This window comes from Aethalodelphis obliquidens, unplaced genomic scaffold, assembly GCF_003676395.1.
Source record: "Aethalodelphis obliquidens isolate GAN/ISIS:26980383/991018 unplaced genomic scaffold, ASM367639v1 scaffold9, whole genome shotgun sequence".
Taxonomy (NCBI): domain Eukaryota; kingdom Metazoa; phylum Chordata; class Mammalia; order Artiodactyla; family Delphinidae; genus Aethalodelphis; species Aethalodelphis obliquidens.
The window spans coordinates 43,580,261-43,603,319 of NW_020837953.1; the positions used below are offsets into that span (position 1 = coordinate 43,580,261).

Here is a 23,059-nt window from a genome sequence, read left to right on the forward strand (position 1 = left end):
CTGTCACAGCTCCAGCCTCATCCACAGGGAACAGCCTGAGACCCCAAGCCCCTTGCTGAGATGGATTTTTAACGCTGACCTTGGCCTCAGCCTTACTCTGGGGAGCCTCACCCCCACCTATCTGGTGGGGAGGCCACCTACCCAGAGTTAGAAGCTGCACAAAGAGCCACACTCAGGGCACTGGATCCACCCTGCCCAGCACAGGTTGTCAGAGGTGTCCTTCTGCAAGTGAGGGGGGCAGGCCGAGGCCAGGGCGCCTCTAGGGCTCTGAGGGCGTCAGCAGGACAGAGCCGGCGCACGTCGGAACCTGGAGCTGCGGGAGTGCTAAGCTTTATTTACAAACGTGTCACAGAAGCCCCTCGGCCCAACCCCAGGGTCTCCTCTGTCCCCAGGAAGGAGACAGGCCTGAGGCCACCCACCGGCCCAGCCTAGGAAGGTGGGGCCAGAGTCCACCTCCAGCTGAGGCTGGGCAAAGCTCCCCTCTCGTGGGCGCCCCTGCCGGAGGAGAGAGGCTGAAACGACGGTAGGGGCACTGTCCACCTCCCAGTGGCCAGTCCTCAGGGCTTCGGCCGGGCGGCATGGGGCTGGGGCATGGAGGGTTCTGACCAGATCAGGGTGGGGCTGGGACCCACGTTGGCACGGCCTGGAGAGTGAAGGGAAGAGTGTCAGGGGGGCCTCTTTGGGGGCAGCCTCGTCCCCTCCTGGATCTCAGAGTTGGGGTCACCTTCCAGGGTGGGGTGGGGTAGCCAGCAGGCAGCAGTGGTGCCTGGAGAGGTGCCGTGGGTCAGGGCCAGGGCTAGGGCCAGGGAACCCCACAGAGAGCCGTTTCCAGGCTCTGCACTCCTACCCCAATCCTGCCCCCCAGGACTCTGCGGTCCCCAGGCCGCTCCAAGGCATCTGTCTCTCCCAGGGCTCCCTGGACCGTACCCGGTGAGAAGGGCTGGTGGCTGACAGCTTCCGACGCTGGGCCTCAGAAGAGACACTGGACCAGAGGTCCAGGCTCTTGGGGGCTGAGCTTTTCTCAGACTTCGGAGGAAGAATGTCCCAGCCCAGCAGGCAGTGCTGTGGAGAGCAAAGGGTTAAGGTGCCTGGCCTGGAGCGGGGCTCCCCACTGACTGGGCACACCCCAGGGAGGGGCTGTACCTCTCCCCTTGGACTGGCAGCATCCTCTAGGACAGGGCTGTGTCCCCCATGAGGGTGAAGGGGCCTCCCAATCAGTGTCCCCCACGGACTGAGGTTCCCCGAGGGCAGGGGTCTTATCCACCACTGTTACCCCAGGCCTCCCTTTCCTAACCCTGCTGACCCAGGCCCTGGGCCCCGACCACAGATGGGTGGAGGGAAGGCCGTGGACGCTGATGGAGCACGTCCTGTGGACCAAGTTCTGCCCCAAGCCCCCGACAGGTATTGACTCACTGACCTGCCCCTTGTCCACCCCATGAGCCTGAGGATAGTATGTTGTACCCATTTTACAGATGAGCAAACTGACTTTCCTCAGTACCCCTTCTCCTCCCCGCAACCCCAGCACCTCCGGACTCCACTGGGAATGAGTGGGGTCCCCAGTGACCCCTATCCTACCCAGGAGACACAAAGGACCTAGGTTGAAATCCCAGCTCTTCCATCCCGCTGACCTTGGACAAGTCACCTCCCCCTGCCTCCGTCTCCTCATCTGTAACGTGGGGTAACAGTCGTGCCTGCACTCTCAGTTGCTGTGGCTCCACGAGATAATCGCCCTAAGGACTGTGCATGTGGCCACGAGAGCGCAAGAGGCGGGGCCCGTGTGCGCTAGGCCAATGCACTGCACGGCGCACAGGCCTGGAAGCCAGGGGCTGGGTGGGGAGCCAGCCTCCCTCAGGGAACGAGCACGGTACGCATGACATGGGCGGCCCAGCCCTAACCCCAGAGACTTCGGTCCTTCGGCCCAGCCTTGCTATTGGCCTTGGGACAGTCCCTGGCCCTCTGGGCCTCAGGACACGTCCAGAGACCTGAGCCAGACAGGGGACAGCCCCAAGGCCAGCCTCACCCGGGGCAGCGCCAGCGTGTCGGAGGCGTCGAAGCTCTTCCGCCGGTGGATGCGGTACCGGTGCGGGGGGTCCAGGACAGACAGCGGGATCCTCACCCTGGCGGGGGTAATAGTGGGGGCACTGCTGCAGGCGCCTCCAGGCCGCTGTGGCCCATCCTGCCCTCCCTCAAAACCACAGGCCCCAGGCTCTGCTCTTGTCCTCAGCTGCGGCTGCCCCTACAGCTCCCCCCGGTGTCCTGCCTACTCTGGCCACTCACCTGACCTGCGCTGGCTCTGCCAGGGTCTCTGGACCCCGCTGGCCCCGTGGTGTCCGGCACAGGCAGCAGGGGGTGCCGGGATCCGAAGGCACCAGAAACAGGCGCCGGTTGACACAGTAACAATACACACCTGTGAGATCCGTGAGAAGCAGAAGCCCCCCTCAGCCAGGGAACCTAGGTCCCTGGACCCCAACCACACAGGCTCACCCACGTGTACACAGACAGAGCATGCACACGCACACGTGCTCACATGCAACAACACTGAGCACCGCCTTCTACTCAAGCGTGACACTCGCGTGCACATGCCAGCAACTTCACATGTGCAAATGTCACCCGTGCAAACACAAAGCACGGCTTCATACAGTCATATCTGTGGACACACATGAACGTGCCTACACTTGTAATCACACACACAGGGTGCACACACACGTACATCCATAGGAACACGCCTCACACACATATGTACACACATGTATACACTGTATGCTGCTCGTGCAAACCCACAGCAAAGACTTGGGTGCCCACGTGACTGAGCTGGAACATCCCCCCCCGCTGCCCACCCAGACGACCCCTGTGTGGAGAGGAGGTGAAGGGAGTGGGGACACATGGGAAAATGAGGCAGCTGGGAGAAAACGGAAGGCGCGGACAAGGGGCGAGGTGGATAGCACAGGGCAGGCCCTGTTCCCCCTGAGGCCAGGCCTCAGCTCACCCCAGGCTCGCGGCCCCCCTGCCTGGACCCCAGGCCTCCCTCCCCCCCCGTCCCCAGCTGCCTCCCCAGGCCCCCAGGCCTTAGCTGGGCTACGGGGCAGCCGCCGAGCGTTTACACTCACATTCGTGGTCCCCCTCCGCAGCACTACTCTCCTGCAGGCCTAGGAACTGGGATCTGTGAGGGCGAGAGGGTGAGCAGGCCAGGGTGACACAGGCCCTGAGCCCGCCGCCCTGCCCGCCCCGCGCCTGCCGCTGCTCACTCAGGGTCATTGCAAATACACTCCTCCTTGTTGGCTTCCCGGAACTTCTGCAGCTTCGAGAAGAAGGCCTCGGGCTTGCTGGTGACGGGAGAGCTGTTGTCCGGAGACCCTGGAGCGGGCAACACACAAAGGAGCTGCTGTGTGGCCAAGACTCAGGGGAAGCTGGGCACTGGCGCCCCAGGCCACCTGCTTTGACCCCACCATACCTCGTACAGACCTGGAGGGGACCTCCACTCATGTGACTGTTGGTTTTGTCTCGTGTCTGTCTACCCTCATGCATATCCAATCGTCCACGCAAAAAATATTTATAGAGCCCCTACTACGGGCCAGACACTGTTTTACGTGCTGGGGAAAGAACAGCTACCTGGACAAAGCCCCTGCCCTTATGAGGCTTACTTTCTAATGTGGCAACAGACGAGCTAGTCACCAAAGAAACCTGTAATACAACATTGAGGGGTGACACCTGCCAGGAAATAAAAGAGAGTCAGGAGGGACTTCTCTGGTGGTCGAGTTGTTAAGAATCTGCCTTCCAACACAAGGGACGCGGGTTTGATCCCTGGTCAGGGAACTAAGATCCCACATGCCACGGGGCAACTAAGCCCACATGCTGCAACTACTGAGCCTGCACGCCACAACTAGAGAGAGAGAAGCCTGTGCACCGCAATGAAGAGCCCGCGTGCCACAACTAAGACCCGACGCAGCCCAAAATAATAAATAAATAAAAGAGAGTCAGAAAACTGAACTTGGTAGGGCAGGGGAGCCAGAGGAAGTTTCCCTGAGGAGGTGACACCTGAGCAGAGACCTGACGAAGGGAGGGAGGGAGCCGTGGGGACATCCCAGGCAGACAGAAGAGCAAATGCAAAGGCCCTGGGGCAGCTGTGGTTGGTATGTTTAAGGAACACCCAGGAGGTAAAAATAGGTGTAGGGGTGAGGGTGGAGGAGATGAGGCTGGGAAGCCAGCGGTGGGTTTGGGGACAAGGAGTGACGCAATCAGATCAGTCATGTACTTTTATAGGACCCCCCTTCTGGCTGCTGCAAGGTGAGGGGAAGCAGGGGCACCAGTTAGGAGGCTACTGCAGGCATCCTGGTGGAGACAAACAGTAAAATTCTAGAAATACATGGAAGGCAGGACTACCAGGATGCACAGTGTTTGAAAAGGAGAGGAAAATATCAAGGCTGATCTCAAGATTATGGCCATTAGCTCCATAAATGGAGTTGCCACTAACAGAGATAGAACAGACTGCAGGAGGACCAGGTGGGGCAGAAATCAGGACCTTGATTTTGGACCTGAGATTAGTCTAACATACCTAATGAGCTCTGCAGAGAAGAAAGCCAGATATACAAGTCTGGAATTCAGAGGAGCAGCACGGGTAGAGATAAAGTCAGGGAGAAGAGAGCATGGAGAGCCTCGGCACTGAGGGGGGTCCTCTGGAATGTGGAACAAGGAAGTGGATCCAGCAGAGACTGGATAGAGCAGCCAGGGAAGTGGGGAAGAGCCAGTGCGGGGGTCCGGGCCTGGAAGTCAGAGGAAGAAAGAGCTTCGGGGAGGAGGGAGTGGCCGCTGTGTCCACGCTACTCAGGGGCCAAGAAAGCTCTGGACTGAGCACTGAGCTCGGAGCTGGCAATGCAGAGGTCACTGCTGACCCGGCCGAAGACAGCGTCAGAGGGTGTCAGGGGCTGAAGTCCAGTTTAAGAAAAAGTCAGGGAGAGAAACTGGAGAAAGCGAGTCTAGATGGCCCTTTTGAGGAGTTTTGTTATAAAGAAAAGCAGAGAACACGGGCAGTAACTAGAAGCAAAGGCAGGATATAAAGGGAGCGATGCTTCCTCAGGATGGGAAATCACAGACTGCAGCTTTACCCCTGACCACATGTGAGACTTTGCTAAGTTTTTCAGTCTCTTGATGCCTCAGCCTTCTCATCTGCCAGTGGGGACAGTAACAGCATCCACCTAATCAGATCATTGTGAGAAGTTAAGGAGTGAATGGGAGCGAAGCAGAGGAAAGCTCTTGGCACAGGGCCCGGCACATAATAAGCACTCACTGAAATCAATTGTCATTAATATTCCCTGGCGCTCATATACTGACGGGGCAGAGTGATGGTGGAGGAAGGAGAGGAGAGAATTACAGGGAAAAAACCCTCTGGGAGGGACTTCCCTGGTGGCGCAGTGGTTAAGAATCCGCCTGTCAATGCAGGGGACACGGTTTTGAGCCCTGGTCCGGGAACATCGCACATGCCACGGAGCAACTATGCCATGCGCCACAACTACTGAGCCTGCGTGCCACAACTACTGAAGCCCATGCCCCTACAGCCCACGCTCCGCAACAAGAGAAGCCACTGCAGTGAGAAGTCTGCGCACCGCAACGAAGAGTAGCCCCCGCTCGCCGCAACTAGAGAAAGCGCATGTGCAGCAACGAAGACCCAACGTGGCCAAGAATAAATAAATTAATTAATTAAAAAAAAAAACTTCTGGGAGCCAAGAAGGGATGGGGCCCAAGCACACAAATGCAGGGACAGGACGGGGGCTCGGAAAGGGGGGTGAGAGGCGTGCGCACACACACGTGCGCACACACACGTACGCACACACACACAGGGCAGGCAGGGGGCAGCCGCCTCTACTTTCCTAGAGACAGGAAGCAAAGCAGTGAGCTGGCAGTCAGGGAAGTCCTTGGGATGGGGCCTGTGTCCCCACCACCGCAGGGTCTCAGCAGCCCCACAGAGCACCTGCCTTGGGGCAGCAACTCAACTTCTCTGTACACCAGTTTCCTCCTTTGTGAAAGTGGGGGTCCGATAGCACCAACCTCCTAGGGCCGCCCGCTCACTCACTCAGCCAGCGTTGGCTGAGGGCCTACTACGTGCCAGGCACCGTTCTAGGCTCAGACTCGGGGAGCACAGCAACAAAAATGACGGCCAGGCCCCTGCTCCAACAGAGCTTATAGTCCACCGGAGAAGTCAGACAAGAAACAAGCAAACAAGATGACTTCTGAGAATGAATGAATGATACAAGGAACATACAAACGGCTGATGCAACAGGCAAGGATGCAGGTGTGGTGGCCCTACAACGTTGTGCTCGTGGAAGGCCTACCATTTGAGCTGAACACTCAGTGACGAAAAGGAACCAGCAGGTGTGAACCTGGGGAGGTGCGTTCAAAGCAAAGGGCACAGCAAGTGCAAAGGCCCCGAGGTGGCCGTGAGCATGGCAAGTTCAAGGACCAGCAAGGAGGCCGGCGTGAGGAGTCAGAAGGTAGATGGTTAAGAGGCCATGTCACGGGGCCAAGCAGAAGCCAGATCACACCTCAAAATTCTATATAAGGATTTCAGATTTTACTCTAAGTGCTAAGTACTCTGAGTGACGTGATCTGATTCCCGTGTTTAAACATTAGTTCTGGCTGCTGTGCCGAAAATGGATGATAATGGGGGTGAAAGAGCCCAGAGGGAGACCAGCCAGGAAGCCACTGAGTGCTGGGGGAGTGGGGGGATGGGCAGTAAAACATAAAGAGATGACACGCATACAGAGTTTCACAGGGGCCTGGCACACAATAAATGCCAAGAAAATACAGCAGCTCTGATTTGTTCATTCATTCAACAAACACTCGGTGAGCGCCATCTCTGTGCCTGTCACTGTGCCAAGGGCTGAGACAGGAGACGCGGTACTGAAGGTGCTCCCCGAGGGGGGTGGAACAGTCGGAAAAAGAGCAGCAGCGCCCGCTGGGGGCGCAGGCAGGCGCAGAAGCAAGCGGGGGCCTCCACCCGCGCCCCGGGCACGGGGGCTAGCCACACCTGCAATCCAGTCGCAGCCCAGGCACGGTCTGAGGCGCCAGCTCTTCTCAGGCACTGGAGACTCCTTGTTGGTCACTCGCGGCTGAGGAGGGAGGCAAAGACGGGCAAGGGCTAGGCCAGCAGGCCTGGCCCAAAGGAGGTCCCACCTTGCAGGGAGGAAAAGGGCTGTGTCTTAACTCATACACTGACAGGGGCCCCAGGGCTCAGCCGAGGGCTTGGGGGCTGGAGGACAAGAGTTTGGCCCCCACCCGCCTCCATGTGTGTCTTTGAACAAGTCTGTCCTCTGAACGCCCGTCTTCCCATCTGCATAATGGGGCTGGTCACCTTCTTCCCAAAGTGCTGTCTGAGAAACTAATGGCCACAACTTATCAAGCACTTAGGCTGAGCTGGACTTGACTCACGGTACCTCCCAGGAGCCTCACCCTGGAAGGGAGGCTGCCCATGAGTGCATCTGTCAGGGGGGAAACTGAGGCTCAAGGACGTGCCCGTCAGTGGATGCTCCACTCACCCGCATTACCTCGGACAGCTTGCTCCGTTGAGCCAGGAGGGACTTCAGGGCCTGTGCCTCCTGGGTGTCTAGACTGTCCAGCTCTGCTGAAGGCTCTGGGTCGCTCGAGTCTGAGGTGGCCAGCAGGGGAGCCGAGCAGGGCCTCAGTGGGCCCGGGGGCTCCTGGTGGAGGCACCTGGCAGGTGGGAGAGAGACCACCCCGGAGCTGGCCCCGTCCCTATCACAGGGGTCACCTCGGTGGGCATCCTGTGGGCAGGAGGCTCTTGAGGCCACTGAGGACGTCTCTTGGGATGACGGCATCTCTGAGTTGTAGCTGCTGCTGGAGTCCAGGCTTGACTGGAACAGAGAGGCCAGTTCACCCAGCCATCTACCCAGCTGGCCTGCACTGGGCATGAAGGCCTGGTCCTCACCCTTGCTCCAGCCTCTGCATGTCCCAGGCCAGTCCCTTCCCACTCTGGGCCTCACTCAGTTTTCTCATCATCAGTAAAATGGGCATGCTGCACGAGAGGACCCGGAAGCCCTGGATTCTGGCCTGAGGGTTAGGCAGCCCCTCCCTCACTCCCGGGACTTGGCCAAGGCGCTCACCTCTGAGGCTGCCTTGGCCACGGACCGCCGCACAGCATCCTGTCCGACCCACAGCTGCCTCAGGAGCTCCAGGTTGAGCTGCCGTAGCTGTGCCAGATCTCTGGTCTCCACCATCCCAGGCGTATCCACTGGCTTCCCACAACAGGTGTCACCGACTCCCGGACCACAGAGCGCCCTCACAGCCAAGTTCTCCTACCTGAAGCCAAGATAGATAGCACAACATAGCGCTGAGGAGGCTGCCCTGCAGAGCCAGAGGCCGGGGTTCAAATCCCCACTTTGATACTCCCTAACTGTGCAGCCTCAGACAAGTTATTTAAGCTCTCTGTGCCTCAGTTTCCTCATCTGCCAAACAGATGATAACAGCATTGACCTCATAAGACTGTTGTAAGGATTAAAGGAGATCATGTATATTAAATGTTAGTACAGTGCCTGGCACACACAGTAAGCACTCAGTAAATGCCTATTATTATTACACTGGCCACAGCGTGTTTCCTAACATGTCAAAAGAGATCAATCCCTCTTTAACGAGCTTCCCTGGTGGCGCAGTGGTCGGGAGTCTGCTGCTAATGGAGGGGACACGGGTTCGAGCCCTGGTCTGGGAACATCCCACATGCCGTGGAGCAACTAGGCCCACGAGCCACAACTACTAAGCCTGCGCGTCTGGAGCCTGTGCTCCGCAACAAGAGAGGCCACGATAGTGAGAGGCCCGCGCACCGCGATGAAGAGTGGCCACCACTTGCCACAACTAGAGAAAGCACTCGCACAGAAACGAAGACCCAACACAGCAAAAATAAATGAATAAATTAATAAACTCCTACCCCCAACATCTTAAAAAAAAATCCCTCTTTAACAACCTTAACTATGAAATTACTAGATTAATTTGTAGAAGACAACTAGGGCAAGTCCACAGATGTAAAGCATGATAACTTTCAAATTCAACACAAATCAGATTTGTGAAGGGACTCCTCCCTCTCTCCTGCCTTCCCTCCTTCTTCCCTTTTACAAATGAAGAAACCAAAGTTCAGAGAAGTTAAGCTACTAGCCCCAAGTCACACAGCTTGTAGGTGGCAAAGCCAGGATTTGAACCCAAACCGGGTTCCGGGGTACACGGTTATGCCAGCCTTTCCCCAAACAGTGTGGAGGGGGGCCTGGGAAGCTGCCTCCTCCTTCTCCCAGCCTTTGGCCCCCCAGGGATCCAGACTCAGGGACACACTGATGCTGCTGGAAGGGATTTCTGCAGACTAGGGGAAGAGGCTTCCTCTTCCCTCAGAGTCCCGAGCCCAGATGCCTCCAACCAGAAACTGAGTCTCCCCCAGTACACACGATCCCTTTCTAACACTGCGTCCAGACAGACACCCTACTCTCAGAACCCCAGCCCTCCCACCACCACTCCTCACGTGTGGACCGCCCACACCCGGGCCCCCTCCTCAGGGCCCGGTTGCAGTGGCTAAAGCAGAGAGAAGCCAGGCTACTCTGGAGCCGTCCCCACATATACCCATGCAGGGAAGGGGGGCAGCGGAGATGCGAGTACAGACTGTGCGGGGGGTGGTGCAGACAAGCGGGGTAAAAAGCCTCATCCGCAGGACAGGGACTCCCGGCCCCCGTCCTTATCTGACTCTGGGCCAGACCTATAGTTGGAGGATCTCCGTTTTCGCACGGTGTTAAAGAGAACACCTCCGGCTCCGGCGGCGCTCTGGAAAGCTAAAGCCGCACCAAGGTAACGGGAAGGCGACGTTCAAAAGAGAAACTGGGGCAGCAAGAGTACCAGCTGCGGTGCCGCGGAACAAAAGGGCGGGACCCCCGGGAAAGGGAGACTCAGCCTCCCTCTTCTTTCCCTTCGCGGGCCACGGACCCTCCGTGGGGGCGTACGTGAGGCAACCCGTCGAGCCCTTCCTCTCCATACCCGGCCCCGCCACTGCCTCACTCACCTCTAGGAAGCCCCGGAGCCGCGCAGCCCACCGCCGCCTGCGCTGCCGGGAGTTCCGCCCAGGCCACCCTACGCTTCGGCGGCCGGGGGGCGGGGCCTGATCCGGGAGCCCTGATTGGTCAGATGTGGGGCGGAGCCGGGACGCTCTTGCGAGCTTTACTTCGCCTTCAGAAACTGCCTTTTCAACACTGAGGCGGGGATAACGACGGTGCTCAACATCTGATTGGTCAACTTCCCAGGTCTAGCGGTCGATAGTCGGAATGGGGCGGGACCCCAGAAGACGGGCTCCGATTGGTCAAGACAAGGCCGCGGCTATTTCACGTTTGGTGACGGCAGTGTCAGAGTCCGGACCTGATGCTTCCGCAGAGCCAAAAGATGCAGCTGTGGGTAGGCGGCGGCCAGTGACCCATGCTTTCATACTTTCTTTCGAGTACTTAGGCCTATTTTGTGCCAAGAGGCACTGTACTAAGCGTTGGGAGGCAGGAAAGAATTAAGAAGGGTCCTTTCCTGGAGGAGGGGGAGAGGCAGCGGGTAAGATATGAACACAGGTAGCTGTGATCCAGTCTGTAAAATATGGGCAAGTTTATATGGAGTGCCTACTTTGCGCCATGTATTTTCCATATGCCAATGCATGCCGGCCTCATAAATGTGCTTTAAGATGAATATTATTGTCCCGTTTTACAGACAAAGCAAAAAACGAGGTCATGAGAGATGAAGTGACTTGACCAGAACATTTTAGAGGCAGTCAGTATAATTCCCAAATTAACAGACGAAAGGAAAGGAAGAAAAGCCATCTCAATAGATACAGAAAAATCCACCAAGCACTGTCCCTTTTTCTTAGTAGCTGCAATTGGCGTGCCACAATCTTTTAAAGAGATGTTCCGGCATTTGACAAAATCCAACACTCATTTCTGATTTTTTAAAAAAATCTTCCAGCTTCATACAACTCAATAGCAAAAAAGACCCCAAACAATCCAACTTAAAAATGCGCAGAGGATCTGAATAGACATTTTCCCAAAGAAGACAGATGGCCAATAGGTACCTGAAAAGATGCTCAATATCAATAACTATCAGGGAAATGCAAATCAAAACCACAATGAGTTATCACCTCACATGTGTTAGAATGACTATTACTAAAAAGGCAAGAAATAACAAGTGTTGGCAAGGATGTGGAGAAAAGGGAACATTTGTGCACTGTTGGTGGGAATGTAAATCGGTGCAACCACTATGGAAAAGAGTATGGAGGTTTGAGATTTCCTCAGAATTTAAAAATAGAACTACCTTATTATCCAGCAATTCCACTTTTGGGTATTTATCTGAAGAAAGCAAAAACACTGATTTGAAAAGCTAGATGCACCCCCATGTTCATTGCAGCATTATTTATAATAGCCAATATATGGAAACAACCGAAGTGTCCAGCAATGGATGAGTGGATACAGAAAGTGTGGTATATATCTATAATGGACTATGATTCAGCCGTAAAAAAGGGGAGATCTGGGCTTCCCTGGTGGTGCAGTGGTTGAGAGTCCGCCTGCCGATGCAGGGGACATGGGTTCGTGCCCCGGTCCGGGAAGATCCCCCTGCCGCGGAGCGGCTGGGCCCGTGAGCCATGGCCGCTGAGCCTGCGCGTCCGGAGCCTGTGCTCCGCAACAGGAGAGGCCACAACTGTGAGAGGCCCGCGTACCGCAAAAAAAAAAAAAAAAAGAAGGGGAGATCTTGCCATTTTCAATAACACGGATGGAACTTGCAGGCATTATGCTAAGTGAAATAAGTCAGATAGAGAAAGACAAATACAATATTTCTCTCTTATATGTGGAATCTAAAAAAACAAAAACAAAAAGCAAGCTCATAGATACAGAAAAGAGATTGGTGGCTGCAAGAGGCAGGGAGTAGGAGAAATGGGTGAAGTGGGGTTTTTTTTAGTTTAACTAAATTAATAAAAATCTTTAAAAATAAAAATCTTGGGGCTTCCCTGGTGGCGCAGTGGTTAAGAGTCCACCAGCCAATGCAGGGGACACAGGTTCGAGCCCTGGTCCAGGAGGATCCCACATGCCTTGGAGCAACTGAGTCCATGTGCCACAACTACTGAGCCTGCGCTCTAGAGCCCACGAGCCACAACTACTGAGCCCATGTGCCACAACTATTGAAGCCCACGCACCTAGAGCCCGTGCTCTGCAACAAGAGAAGTCACCGCAATGAGAAGCCCGCGCACCGCAACGAAGAGTGGCCCCCGCTCACCACAACTAGAGAAAGCCTGCACACAGCAACGAAGACCCAACACAGCCAAATATAAATAAATTTATAAAAATTAAAAAAAAATCTTGCAGCAAACTAGGACTGGAAGGGAACTTTCTCATCTTGATAAAAGGCATCTATGAAACACCTACATTTAACAGTATATTTCATAATAAAAGACTGAATGCTTTCTCCCTACAATTAGGAAAAGGTAAGGATGTCTGCTATCACCAGTTCAATTCAATATTACACTAGAGTTCTAGCCAGTGCAATAAGAAAAATCAAAGACATCTGGAACAGAGAGGAAGAAGTAAAACTCTTTATTCACAGACAGCATGATAACAGAAAATCTCATGCACTCTACAAAAAAGCTACTAGAATCGTTAATGGGTTTTGCAGTTGCAAGATACAAGATCAATATACAAAAATCAGTCGTATTTCTATATATTAGCAATAAACAATCGGAAACTGAAATTTTTAAAAAACCATTTAAAATACATCAAGAAATATAAAAATTAAATACTTAAGGATAAATCTGACCCCCAAAATACAAGACCTATATATTAAAGTTATAAAACAGTGTTGAGAGAAATTAAAGGAGATTAAATAATTGGAGAGATATACTGTGTTAATGGCTTGAAAAATTCAAATTTTTAAGATATCAATTCTCCCCAAATTGACCTATAGACTCAATACCCAAATAAAATCCCAAATAAAATCCCAGTAAGTTTCTTTGTATAAACTGACAATTTCTAAAATTCATATGGAAGTGCAAAGGACTTAGAGAGCCAAAACAATTTTGAAAACAACAAATTCAGATGACCTACGCTACCTGCTTTAAGATTTATTATAAAGCTATAGTAATCGGGCTTCCCTGGTGGCACAGTGGTTGAGAATCTGCCTGCCAATGCAGGGGACACGGGTTCAAGCCCTGGTCTGGGAAGATCCCACATGCCGCGGAGCAACTAGGCCTGTGAGCCACAACTACTGAGCCAGCGCATCTGAAGCCTGTGCTCCGCAACAAGAGAGGCCGTGATAGTGAGAGGCCCGCGCACCGTGATGAAGAGTGGCCCCCACTTGCCGCAACTAGAGAAAGCCCTAGCACAGACACGAAGACCCAACACAGCCAAAAATAAATAAATAAATAAATAAATTTTTATTTATAAATATTTATAAAATATTTATTTTTATTTATTTATTTTTAAATAAAAAAAAAAAAGCTACAGTAATCAAGAGAGTGTAGTATTGACATCAAGGTAGACAAATAATTGAATGGAATAGAATAGAAAGTCCAGAAATTGTCTCACACATACATGATCAATTAATTTTTTTTTTTAAAATGTTAGAAATTTTATTAAAGTTAACATTCCACAAGATCATACTCATACAGATCAAACTGCAAAAGATTCCAGGCATACAAACTATCATCTGTTAATGTGCCATCTTTCTTCTCCAAATGTCAAAAATGTTCTTAATGATACAAAGTCTCTAGAAAGTCAAATTCACTGTCCATTTGTGCTGGGTAAGAAACCTATATCTTCATTCATTTCATGAAATCCATGTTAAAAGAACCCTGTCTTGGTTGTATATTATCACAGCACTCTTGTATTAATCCATTTTTCTCAATTCCCCATAGTGGACTGCCATCTTGATTTCTCAGTGGTAGGGTCCATTTGAGACTCTTCAAGCTGACTGGGTGTAAATAAATTCTTCCACCAACATCTATTTTCGTTGTACTGGCCCCTTAGATAATTCAGCCTCAGGATTCATATTTTTGCTATATAAAATACAGACTATTGCAAAGATTTCCTTTATCCTCAAGGATAAAATTCCACGGTCTCAGTCTTCAAAATGGCATACCTCAAATAAGAGCTGTATTTGTTCAGAACCATCATCAACCAAATATAATTTTAATCTTGTAAGTTACCTTCTCATCTGCAACACTGCAGCCGTTTTCAAAATCGGCTTTGAAAGAGTTAAAAGCCAACACCCAAAAGGAAAAAAAAAAAACAAGTTTTATTTTTGTTGAAACGTAGTCAGGGTTCCATTGTTCTTTTAAATTCGAAAACGAAGATGAGTTCCCACCTCACCGGAAAGGGGTTAAAAAGCTCCCCCGTCGGACAACCTGAAAAAGGATCAATTAATTTTTGACAAAGATGCAGAGGCAACTCAGTGGAGGAAGGACAGCCTTTTCAGCAAATGGTACAAGAACAATTGGATGTTCATATGCTAAAGACACACACACCACAAAACAAAACAAAAATTTTAAAACCCTCTATCTGTACCATATCTGTACCATATGTAAAAATTAACTCAAGATGTATCATAGACCTAATTGTAAAACCTAAAACTATAAAATTTCTAGAAGAAAACCGAGAGTAAAATCTTTGTGACCTTGCATTAAGCAGAAATTTCTTAGATACGACACCAAAAGTACAATCTCTAAAAGAAGAATGGATAAATTGGACTTTGTCAAAATTAATAACTTCTGCTCTTTGAAAGACATTGTTAAGAGAGTGGAAATACAAGCCACAAGATTGGAGAAAATAATTGCAGATCACATGTCTAATAAAGAATTTGTATCCAGATTATATAAATAACTCTCCCAACTCACAAGAAAACAACCCAATTTTTTTTATTGAAGTATAGTTTATTTATAATATTGTGTTATTTTCAGGTGTATAGCAAAGTGATTTAGTTAAATATTTTTCATATTATTTTCCATTATAGGTTATTACAAGATATTGACTATAGTTCCCTATACAGTAAATCCTTGTTGTTTATCTATTTTATATGTAGTAGTGTATATCTGTTAATCCCATACTCCTAATTTATCCCTCCCCCTGAATCATAAGTTTGTTTTCTATGTCTCTGAGTCTGTTTCTGTTTTGTAAATAAGTCCATTTGTATTATTTTTTAGATTCCACATATAATGTTTGTCTTTCTCTGTCTGCCTTACTTCACTTAGTATGATATCCTCTAGATCCATCCATGTTGCTGCAAATGGCAATATTTCATTCTTTTTATGGTTGAGTAATATTCCATTGTGTATATATATATATATAAATCACATATTCTTCATCCATTCATCTGTTTTTTTGTTTGTTTGTTTGTTTTAAGGTTAAAAAACCAAAATTTTATTTAGAAAGGCTGAAATGATTGTATGCTAATTTGAACAGCTAGGTTGTATAAGAAAGTTCCTTTTTTTTTTTTTTTTCAGGCTGCACCTCACGGCTTGTGGGATCCTAGTTCCCTGACCAGGGATTGAACCCAGGCCTCAGCTGTGAAAGCACAGAGTCCTAACCACTGGGCCACCAGGGAATTCCCAAGAATGTTCCATTTTTGATGTCTTCCAAGAATTGGATTCCATTATGTGTGCTTTGTTCTTTCTTCAGACCTCTTAACTTCAGACTGGAGTTGAGCAGAAATATGGCTTACTCCTTTCCCCTGAAATCATTCTCAGGCTCCAGACAAGGGGCTGGACCTTTGGGTGAACAAGCAGGTAAGTGGCAATGGTACCTTTTAACTCGGGAGGCTTTCCAGGAGTGATACAGGAACAAGGAACAAGCTGCTGCAGAATGAGAACATCATGTAATTAGCCAAGTATCTAAAATAGCCAAAACTATTCTCGCTATGAATGGCCAAGAAAAGCCAAGCAAATGCTGTCCACAGACATTTGCTGTATCTTAGACAGTTCCTTATGGAACAAGTTCTCATCCTCTCTCCCAGTTAGCTCCAGCGGGTTCACCATTACAGGCTCTGGGGCTAGAACAGGGGTAAGACAGGATGCTTGCTTTCCTCATTGGCATCCATTCATCTGTTGATGGATACTTAGGTTGCTTCCATGTCTTGGCTAACAAACAACCCAATTTTTTAAATGATTAAAAGAATTGAACACCAAAGAAGAGATACATACAGATGGTGAATAAGCACAAAAAGATGCTCCACGTCACAGAACTCTCCTATTGAGGCTGGTCAGAGACTCAGCTCAGCATCCTTACCCACCATTAATACACCTAGCACCAGCTTTTATCGCAATCTGTCTTTCTAGAGTCTTCTCTGGCTCTAGGCTCCATTTGCTAGGCAAATGTAAAATAAAGCCAGAATGAGACACCGCCGCGTAACTATTTCTGTGTCTAAAATGACGGCATGTAAAATCAAAGACTCACTATACCAGTATTGGCGAGGACAGGGAAAAACTGGAACCCATGTGCTCTGCTGGGGGGAATGTAAAATTGTACAATCACTTCAGAAAACAGTTTGACAGTATCTTAAAAAGTTAAATATAAATTTACCATATGACCCAGAAATTCCAGTGCTAGGTATCTACCCAAGAGAAATGAAAACACGTCCACACAAAGACTTGTACAAGAATGTTCCTGGCAGCATTATTCATTATAGCCACAAAAAAGGGGAAATAATCCAAATGTCCATCAACTCATAAATGGACCAACTAAATGTGGTATCCATACAACAGAAAATGGCAATAAAAAGAAATGAAGTACTGACACGTGCTACAACATGGACGAACCTCATCAACGTTAAGTGAAAGAAGCCATACAAAAAAGACCACATACTGATGACTCCAATTATATGAAATGTCCAGAAAAGGCAAATCTATGGAGACAGAAAATAAGATTAGTGGTTCCATGTGTCTGGGTGGGAACAGAGATTTACTGCAAATGGGCAGGAGGGATCATTGTGAGGTAATGAAAATATCCTAAAATTGGATTGTGGTGATGAGGGCTGCAGAACTTTGTAAATTTGCTGAAATGATTGAATTGTACATTTAAAAAGAGTGAATTTAGGGGCTTCCCTGGTGGCGCAGTTGTTGAGAGTCCGCCTGCCGATGCAGGGGACACGGGTTTGTGCCCCGGTCCGGGAAGATCCCACATGCCGCGGAGCGTGAGCCATGGCCGCTGAGCCTGCACGTCTGGAGCCTGTGCTCTGCAACGGGAAAGGCCACAACAGTGAGAGGCCCGCGTACCGCAAAAACAAAACAAAACAAAACACAAACAGAAAGAGTGAATTTTATGATACATATATTGTACCTCAGTAAAGCTGTTTTTTTTTTTTAAGTTAAACACACGTGACCCATTTGTTCTACTTCTAAGCATTTATCTAAGGGAAAAAATATAATCTATATGAAGACTTGTATATGAATGTTCATAGCAGCCATATTGTAAATCCAAATGTCCATCAAGGGGGGAATGGATAAACAAATTGTGGTACATCCATCCATACAATGGATACTACTCAGCAATAAAAATGAACAAACTACTTGTCCACACACAATACGGATGCATCTCAAAATAATTATGCTGGGAATTCCCTGGCGGTCCAGCGGTTAGGACTCTGCACTTTTACTGCTGAGGGCGTGGGTTGAATCCATGGTGAGGGAACTAGGATCCCACAAGCTGCGTGGCCAAAAAAAAAAAAAGTAAAAAAACAAAGTTTTGCTGAGTGGGAAAAGAGTACACACTGAATCTTCAGTCTATATAAAACTTGAGAAGATGTAAACTCATCTATAGTGACAGAAAGATGAGGGGTTGCTTGGAGATGGGGTGGGCGGGAGGGATGATGATGGGGCACGAGGAAACTTGGGGCATGATGGGTTTGTTCACTGTCCTGATTGTGGTGATGCTTTCATAGGTGCATACATCTGCCCAAACTTATCAAATTGTACACTTTAAACATGGGCAGGGCTTCCCTGGTGGCGCAGTGTTTGAGAGTCTGCCTGCCGATGCAGGGGACGCAGGTTCATGCCCCGGTCCGGGAAGATCCCACATGCCGCGGAGCGGCTGGGCCCGTAAGCCATGGCCGCTGAGCCTGCGCGTCCGGAGCCTGTGCTCCGCAATGGGAGAGGCTGCGGCAGTGAGAGGCCCGCAAAAAAAAAAAACAAAAAAAAAACATGGGCAGTTATTGTATGTTAACTATATCTCAATAAAGCTATTAAAAGGTATGAAGCAAGTAAGCAAACAATAAAGAACTTGGCCTAGCTGGGCGCAGTATGTTTGCCCTCACTGGAAATGGACCATTTCCACTCTTATGCCATGATGCCGCCTCAGGGATGAAGGTTAATCCTCCTGGTGGTCAGAGCTGTGAGCTGTACACTTGGTCATCCATTCATGAGGAGGGATGAACAGTCTAAGGAAGAGATGATACACAATTTCACACTGGCAAATGGTGTGACTGGAGGTCAGAGCTCAGGAGAAAGAGATCAGAAGACTAGCGCCAAGAACTGGGGAAAGGGGGAAGATGAACCAATGCTGTCCGGTACATGGGGGCGCACGGGATCACATCTTGGTGTCTCATGTTTCAAATCCACCAGAGGACATCTGCTGCCTGGGAGACGGCCCACGGCCAGCTGGAACGGACGATGCAGCTGGTAAATATCAGCCCCCCTCTCTGCTCAGCCACCCCAGTGCAGGTGCGATGGGCCCAGGGACAGAGCAGCCAAGATGACGGGGTGAAGTAGCCTGGGCTCCTTTCCTAAAGGCTCGGTCCTGCTGCTGCTGGACCCCTAGTCTGCAGGACCAAAGCTGAGCCCTTGATACGACATCTCCAAGAGACCAGCCAGCCATTGATCTGGTGGCAGATCAATTACATCAGGTCCCCTTTGACCCTAAAGGGAGCGGTTTGTACTTATTGAAATTGATGCTACTCCATGTAAGGGTTCGCCTGACCTGCCTTCAGGGCTATTGCCCGCACCACCACCTGAGGGCTTAAGGCTGCCTGATGTAGTGACGTGGTATGCCACACCACATTGTCTCACACCAAGGGACCCATTTTTTTGCAGAACAGGTGGGACAATGGGCATCTGACTAAAGGATCCACTGATCTTACCAGGGACCCCAACACCCGAGTGGCATGTGCTGCTAAAGACATAGCTCAGGGACCATACGCTACAGCTGTGTTCTCCAGGAAGTTGACATATGCAGCTGTGTCCCCTGAGGCTAGATTACATGGGGAAGGGAAGCAGAGGGTGGACCCTCTCCCTACTGCTCGCAGTGAAGCACTTGTGGAACTTGTGTTTCCTATCCCTGCAAACATTGGCTCTGCCCCGTTGGAAGTGCCAGTGCCCGGGGCTAGGAAACTTCTGCCAGGGGACACGATAGGGTCCCACAGTCCCAATGAACTTGAAGACGTGACCATCACCTGGTCTTCGGGCCTCTCTGCTGGTGGACCAGCAGGCAAAGAGAATTACTGTACTGCTGGGGCTAATAGATTCCCATCCCCATGAGGAGTCAGGACAGTGTGTACAAAATGAGGCAGAGGTTTTTCCAGAACCTCCTCTGGTGTCTCTTGGTGTCTCCACACCCACTGAAAATAGTAAGTGGCAATTGTGGCAATCACAGCCCACCCAGGGCAAACAGCCAAGGGCTCAGATCCCTCGGGGATGAAGATCTGGATGACCCCTCCGGGAAATAATCAGACTAGCTGCAGCTTTGGCCATGGAATGGGGGTGGACGAGGGACCGACCGTATCACCTCGAAGGGGACTCGGTTTAATGGGACTTAGACCTCCCCTCTCGGGGAAGAAGGGCGGGGAGGCAAGAGCAGATCTGAGTGATCGGACGGGTGAACGCTTCAGACCCTCTTGGCCTTACCCGCCTTTTGTTCCGGCTCTGCCTCGGCTGAGCGGTCTGATGCAAACGCAACTCGCCTGGCCACACCCCCTGCCTGAGTCCTGGCCCTCTCACCTCCACCACCCGCCGCGGGCCCCACTTGGTGCTCAAGCATTTCAATATGCAACCCAGAAATGCACAGAGTCAATGTCCCATGGGGCAAATCTTCACCAGCTGGAAGAGGGAGACGGTGAATAAATTCTGCCCCCTTCCTCTCCACCAGGAAGGGGCGCCGAGACTCATTCCATGCCTCCTCAGGGTCACATTTGGTGGCGGCCAACTCCACCACGCACACCCCTGCTGGCTCTCCCTCCTTCTGACCGCCCCCCCGCCCTCACTGCGTTTCTCTGGGGTCGTTCTGCCGATTAAAACGAGGGCGCACAAGCCTTCTGCTTTAGGCTCTGCATTCCAGGAACCCTAAGCTGTGATTGCCACTGTCACATGCTGACTCCCCAGTGTGCGTCTCTGCACCAGACATCACCTGAACTCCAGGTTCACATATCCAACTATGGAAGAGGGACCCTAAGTTCAACACGTCCAAAACAAAACTCCCGATCTTCTCTCCCACACCTGCTCCACCAGGAAGCTTCCCCATCCTGCCACCGACCCAGGACAAAACCCGAGTCAGCCGTGACTCATCCAGTCCATCAGCACATTGCATTGTTTCTGTCTTCAAAAGGTCTCCAGAACTGACCACTTTTCACAGCCTCCATCAGAACCGCCTGGTGCAAGGTACCATCCTCTCCTCCCTGGAATATTGCACTTGCTTCCTGACTGGTCCCCCCTGCTTCCATCCTTACTCTCTTGTCTACTCTCCCTATAGCAGGACCCGGGACCGCTCGAGCATAAGTAAGTCAGCTCACGTCACTCCTTGGCTCGGAACTCTCCATGGCATCTACCTCGCTCACGGTGAAGCCAAGGTCCTCACAGTGGCCGGCAAGACCCCAGTCTCCCCTGGTTCCTTTCGCAACTGAAGTCCAACTGCTCTCCACCTCCCTTGCTCTGCTCCAGCCATGCTAGTCTCATTTTGTTCCTTGAAGATACTGGCATGCTCGTACCTCAGGGCCTTTACACATGCGGCTCTGCCTGGAATGCCCCGCCCCAGATGTCCACAGGGCTTCATTCCCTACCGAATTCATTCGGCTCTTTCTTCAAACATCATCTTCTCAGCCAGGCCTACCCCAGCCACACTCTTGTTACCCCCTCCCTGACCTTCCCTGCCCCATTTTCCCCCATAGCCCTTATCTTCTGACATACTCTTTAACTCAGTGGTTTTGCCTGCTGTCTGCCTTCCCCCACAAGTATGTAAGCGCCATAAAGGCAGGGATTTTTTTCCACCTTATTCACTGCTGCGTCTCCAATGCCCAGAACCATGCTCAGCATACAGCAGGCACTCAAATATTTTGATGAATAAACTTCATCGTTTGTACAAAGGGGAAAATCGATCACTAGGTTTTTGAGAGGATTGGCAGTCACGCGTATGCATGTCTGACACAAGCCAAGCCCTCTATAGAAGTTGCCTGTTCTAATCTCTGAGTCTGGCTCAGAGACAGAAAACCCTGGCCTGGAGGTCAGAGTGAACCTAGCTGACATCTGTGAGCAGGACCCAGCGCTTGGAACAGGGAGGTACATTCCCGGCTACATATTCCGTGATTAAATTGCGACACTGTTACTGAAGGGCCCAAAATCTCAGGCTCTTGATTCCCCAGAACTCTCAGTGGGCAGATGAGGTAATCTGAGGAGCCACAGGAATGAGTCTGGCCTTGACTGGGAATAAAGAACTAGGAGGTGTTGAGTGAGGCAAAGAGGGTAGAACACCGTTTTTCAAACGACTGGTCACGACCCAGGAGTGGCTGGTGAGCAATTTAGTGGGTTGCAAACAGCAGCTTCTTCATGAGAAAATACCTGTGTATTGCAGAAAAGGGGTAATGATTGACTTTTTTTTGGTTTCACTCGCACATATATGTGTGTACTCAATCGTGATGCATTTCTAATAATGGGTCAGGGTAAAAAAATGTTCAAAAGCCACTGGGCTTTGGGGAATTTGGACTTGGGCTCCAATCCAGCCTCCATCACCCTCCAGCTGCTGATGTCTGAACTAGTCCCAACCTCTCTGAGCCTCAGTTTCCACAGTGGAGTGGAAAATGTTAATTACTAAACATACAACACACTTGAAAGCCCCTAGGCGCCATGCCTACCTATCGGAAGTTTCCAGTAGCATTTGTTACTTCTGTCCCCCGGCGCTAGAGGGTTGATAAATGGTGCGACTGTGTTATCAGGGCAGGATCTGTTAATTCAGCAAGTATTTACTGAATTCTGATTCTGTGCCAGGCACTGGTCTAGACCCTGGGCGCTTTACCAATGAACGAAACATGTAAAACTCTCATGTTTTGCTTATGTTCTTAGAGCTTATGCTCTAGCAGGTGCAGACACAGACAATATTGCTCAGATGACTAGGTAGGAGGGTACTCAGAAGGGTACTCAGCAGTGCCAGGGGTGAGGCGAGAGAGGGATCTTAACAGGGAAGGGTGTGCATGGACCTCAATGAGGTGACGTCTCAGCAGACCTGGAGGTAAAGGAGTTAGTCAGCTGTGGTGCATTCTGGACCACGGGCAGAGGGTCAGCCAGGCAAAGGCCGTACGGTAGACTGTGGGCAGCAGTTTCAAGGGAGAGCAAGGACCAGTGTGGCCGAAACAGAGGGAGCCGAAGAGGGAGGGGCAATCAGGGGCAGTGGATCCTGAAAGGCCACCACAAGGACTTGGGCCTCGACTCTGGGTGGGACAGGGAGCCAGAGCTGTATTTTGAGCAAAGGAGTAACACGAGCTGAGTTCTACTTCCAGCCTACGTCAAGGTCACTCTGGCTGCTGCTTTGAAACAAGTGTGAGAGGGCCAGGGTGGGAGGAGGGGCTGAGTTAGAGGTAGTAACACGGGTCAGAGCCGTGACTGTGAATGGAGTGGATGAAGTGGTCAGGGGCGAGGTGTATTTTTAAGACAGAAACTGACAGGTTGGATGCAGCACGTGTGACAGGGGAGTCCAGATCACGCCCCAAGTCTGTGACCTGGGAATCTGGAGGGACGAGGATGCCATCCGCTGAGGTGTGGAGGCCTCTGAAATGGATAAGCAGCGCAGGCAGTGGGCAGTGCAGAGCCCAGGGG

At 50.9% G+C, this 23,059-nt stretch overlaps 1 protein-coding gene and 1 non-coding gene across 3 annotated transcripts; both read right to left on the minus strand.

Annotated features, from left to right (window-relative positions):
- Window positions 1-314: 314 nt before the first annotated feature.
- Window positions 315-10,121, minus strand: MIIP (migration and invasion inhibitory protein). 2 transcript variants are annotated; one of them, XM_027110147.1, is made up of 10 exons: window positions 10,043-10,121; window positions 8,115-8,310; window positions 7,539-7,865; window positions 7,022-7,103; window positions 3,246-3,354; window positions 3,108-3,160; window positions 2,278-2,407; window positions 2,021-2,117; window positions 928-1,062; window positions 315-643 (listed from the first exon to the last, which is right to left on the minus strand). In XM_027110147.1, the coding sequence occupies exons 2-10, from the start codon at window positions 8,226-8,228 to the stop codon at window positions 611-613; spliced, it is 1,080 nt and encodes a 359-aa protein (XP_026965948.1). In that variant the 5' UTR covers window positions 8,229-8,310; window positions 10,043-10,121; the 3' UTR covers window positions 315-610. The 2 variants fall into 2 exon arrangements, with proteins under 2 accessions (XP_026965948.1, XP_026965947.1); XM_027110146.1 differs by having other exon boundaries at window positions 7,530-7,865.
- A 5,836-nt stretch (window positions 10,122-15,957) lies between these two features.
- LOC113622503 (small nucleolar RNA SNORD22) lies at window positions 15,958-16,084 on the minus strand. The gene has a single exon (XR_003433547.1). It is a non-coding gene; the product is annotated as a small nucleolar RNA SNORD22 (small nucleolar RNA).
- Window positions 16,085-23,059: the final 6,975 nt, after the last annotated feature.

Bases quoted from the DNA above. Each gene is read 5' to 3' on its own strand.
- MIIP (XM_027110146.1), bottom strand. From the start codon at position 8,228: ATGGTGGAGACCAGAGATCTGGCACAGCTACGGCAGCTCAACCTGGAG. The intron at 7,104-7,529 runs GTGAGTGGAGCA...CTCCCTCCTCAG, and splicing joins AGCTGTCCGAGGTAATGCGG to CCGCGAGTGACCAACAAGGA. The intron at 1,063-2,020 runs GTGAGGCTGGCC...TGCTCTCCACAG, and splicing joins ACACGCTGGCGCTGCCCCGG to CACTGCCTGCTGGGCTGGGA.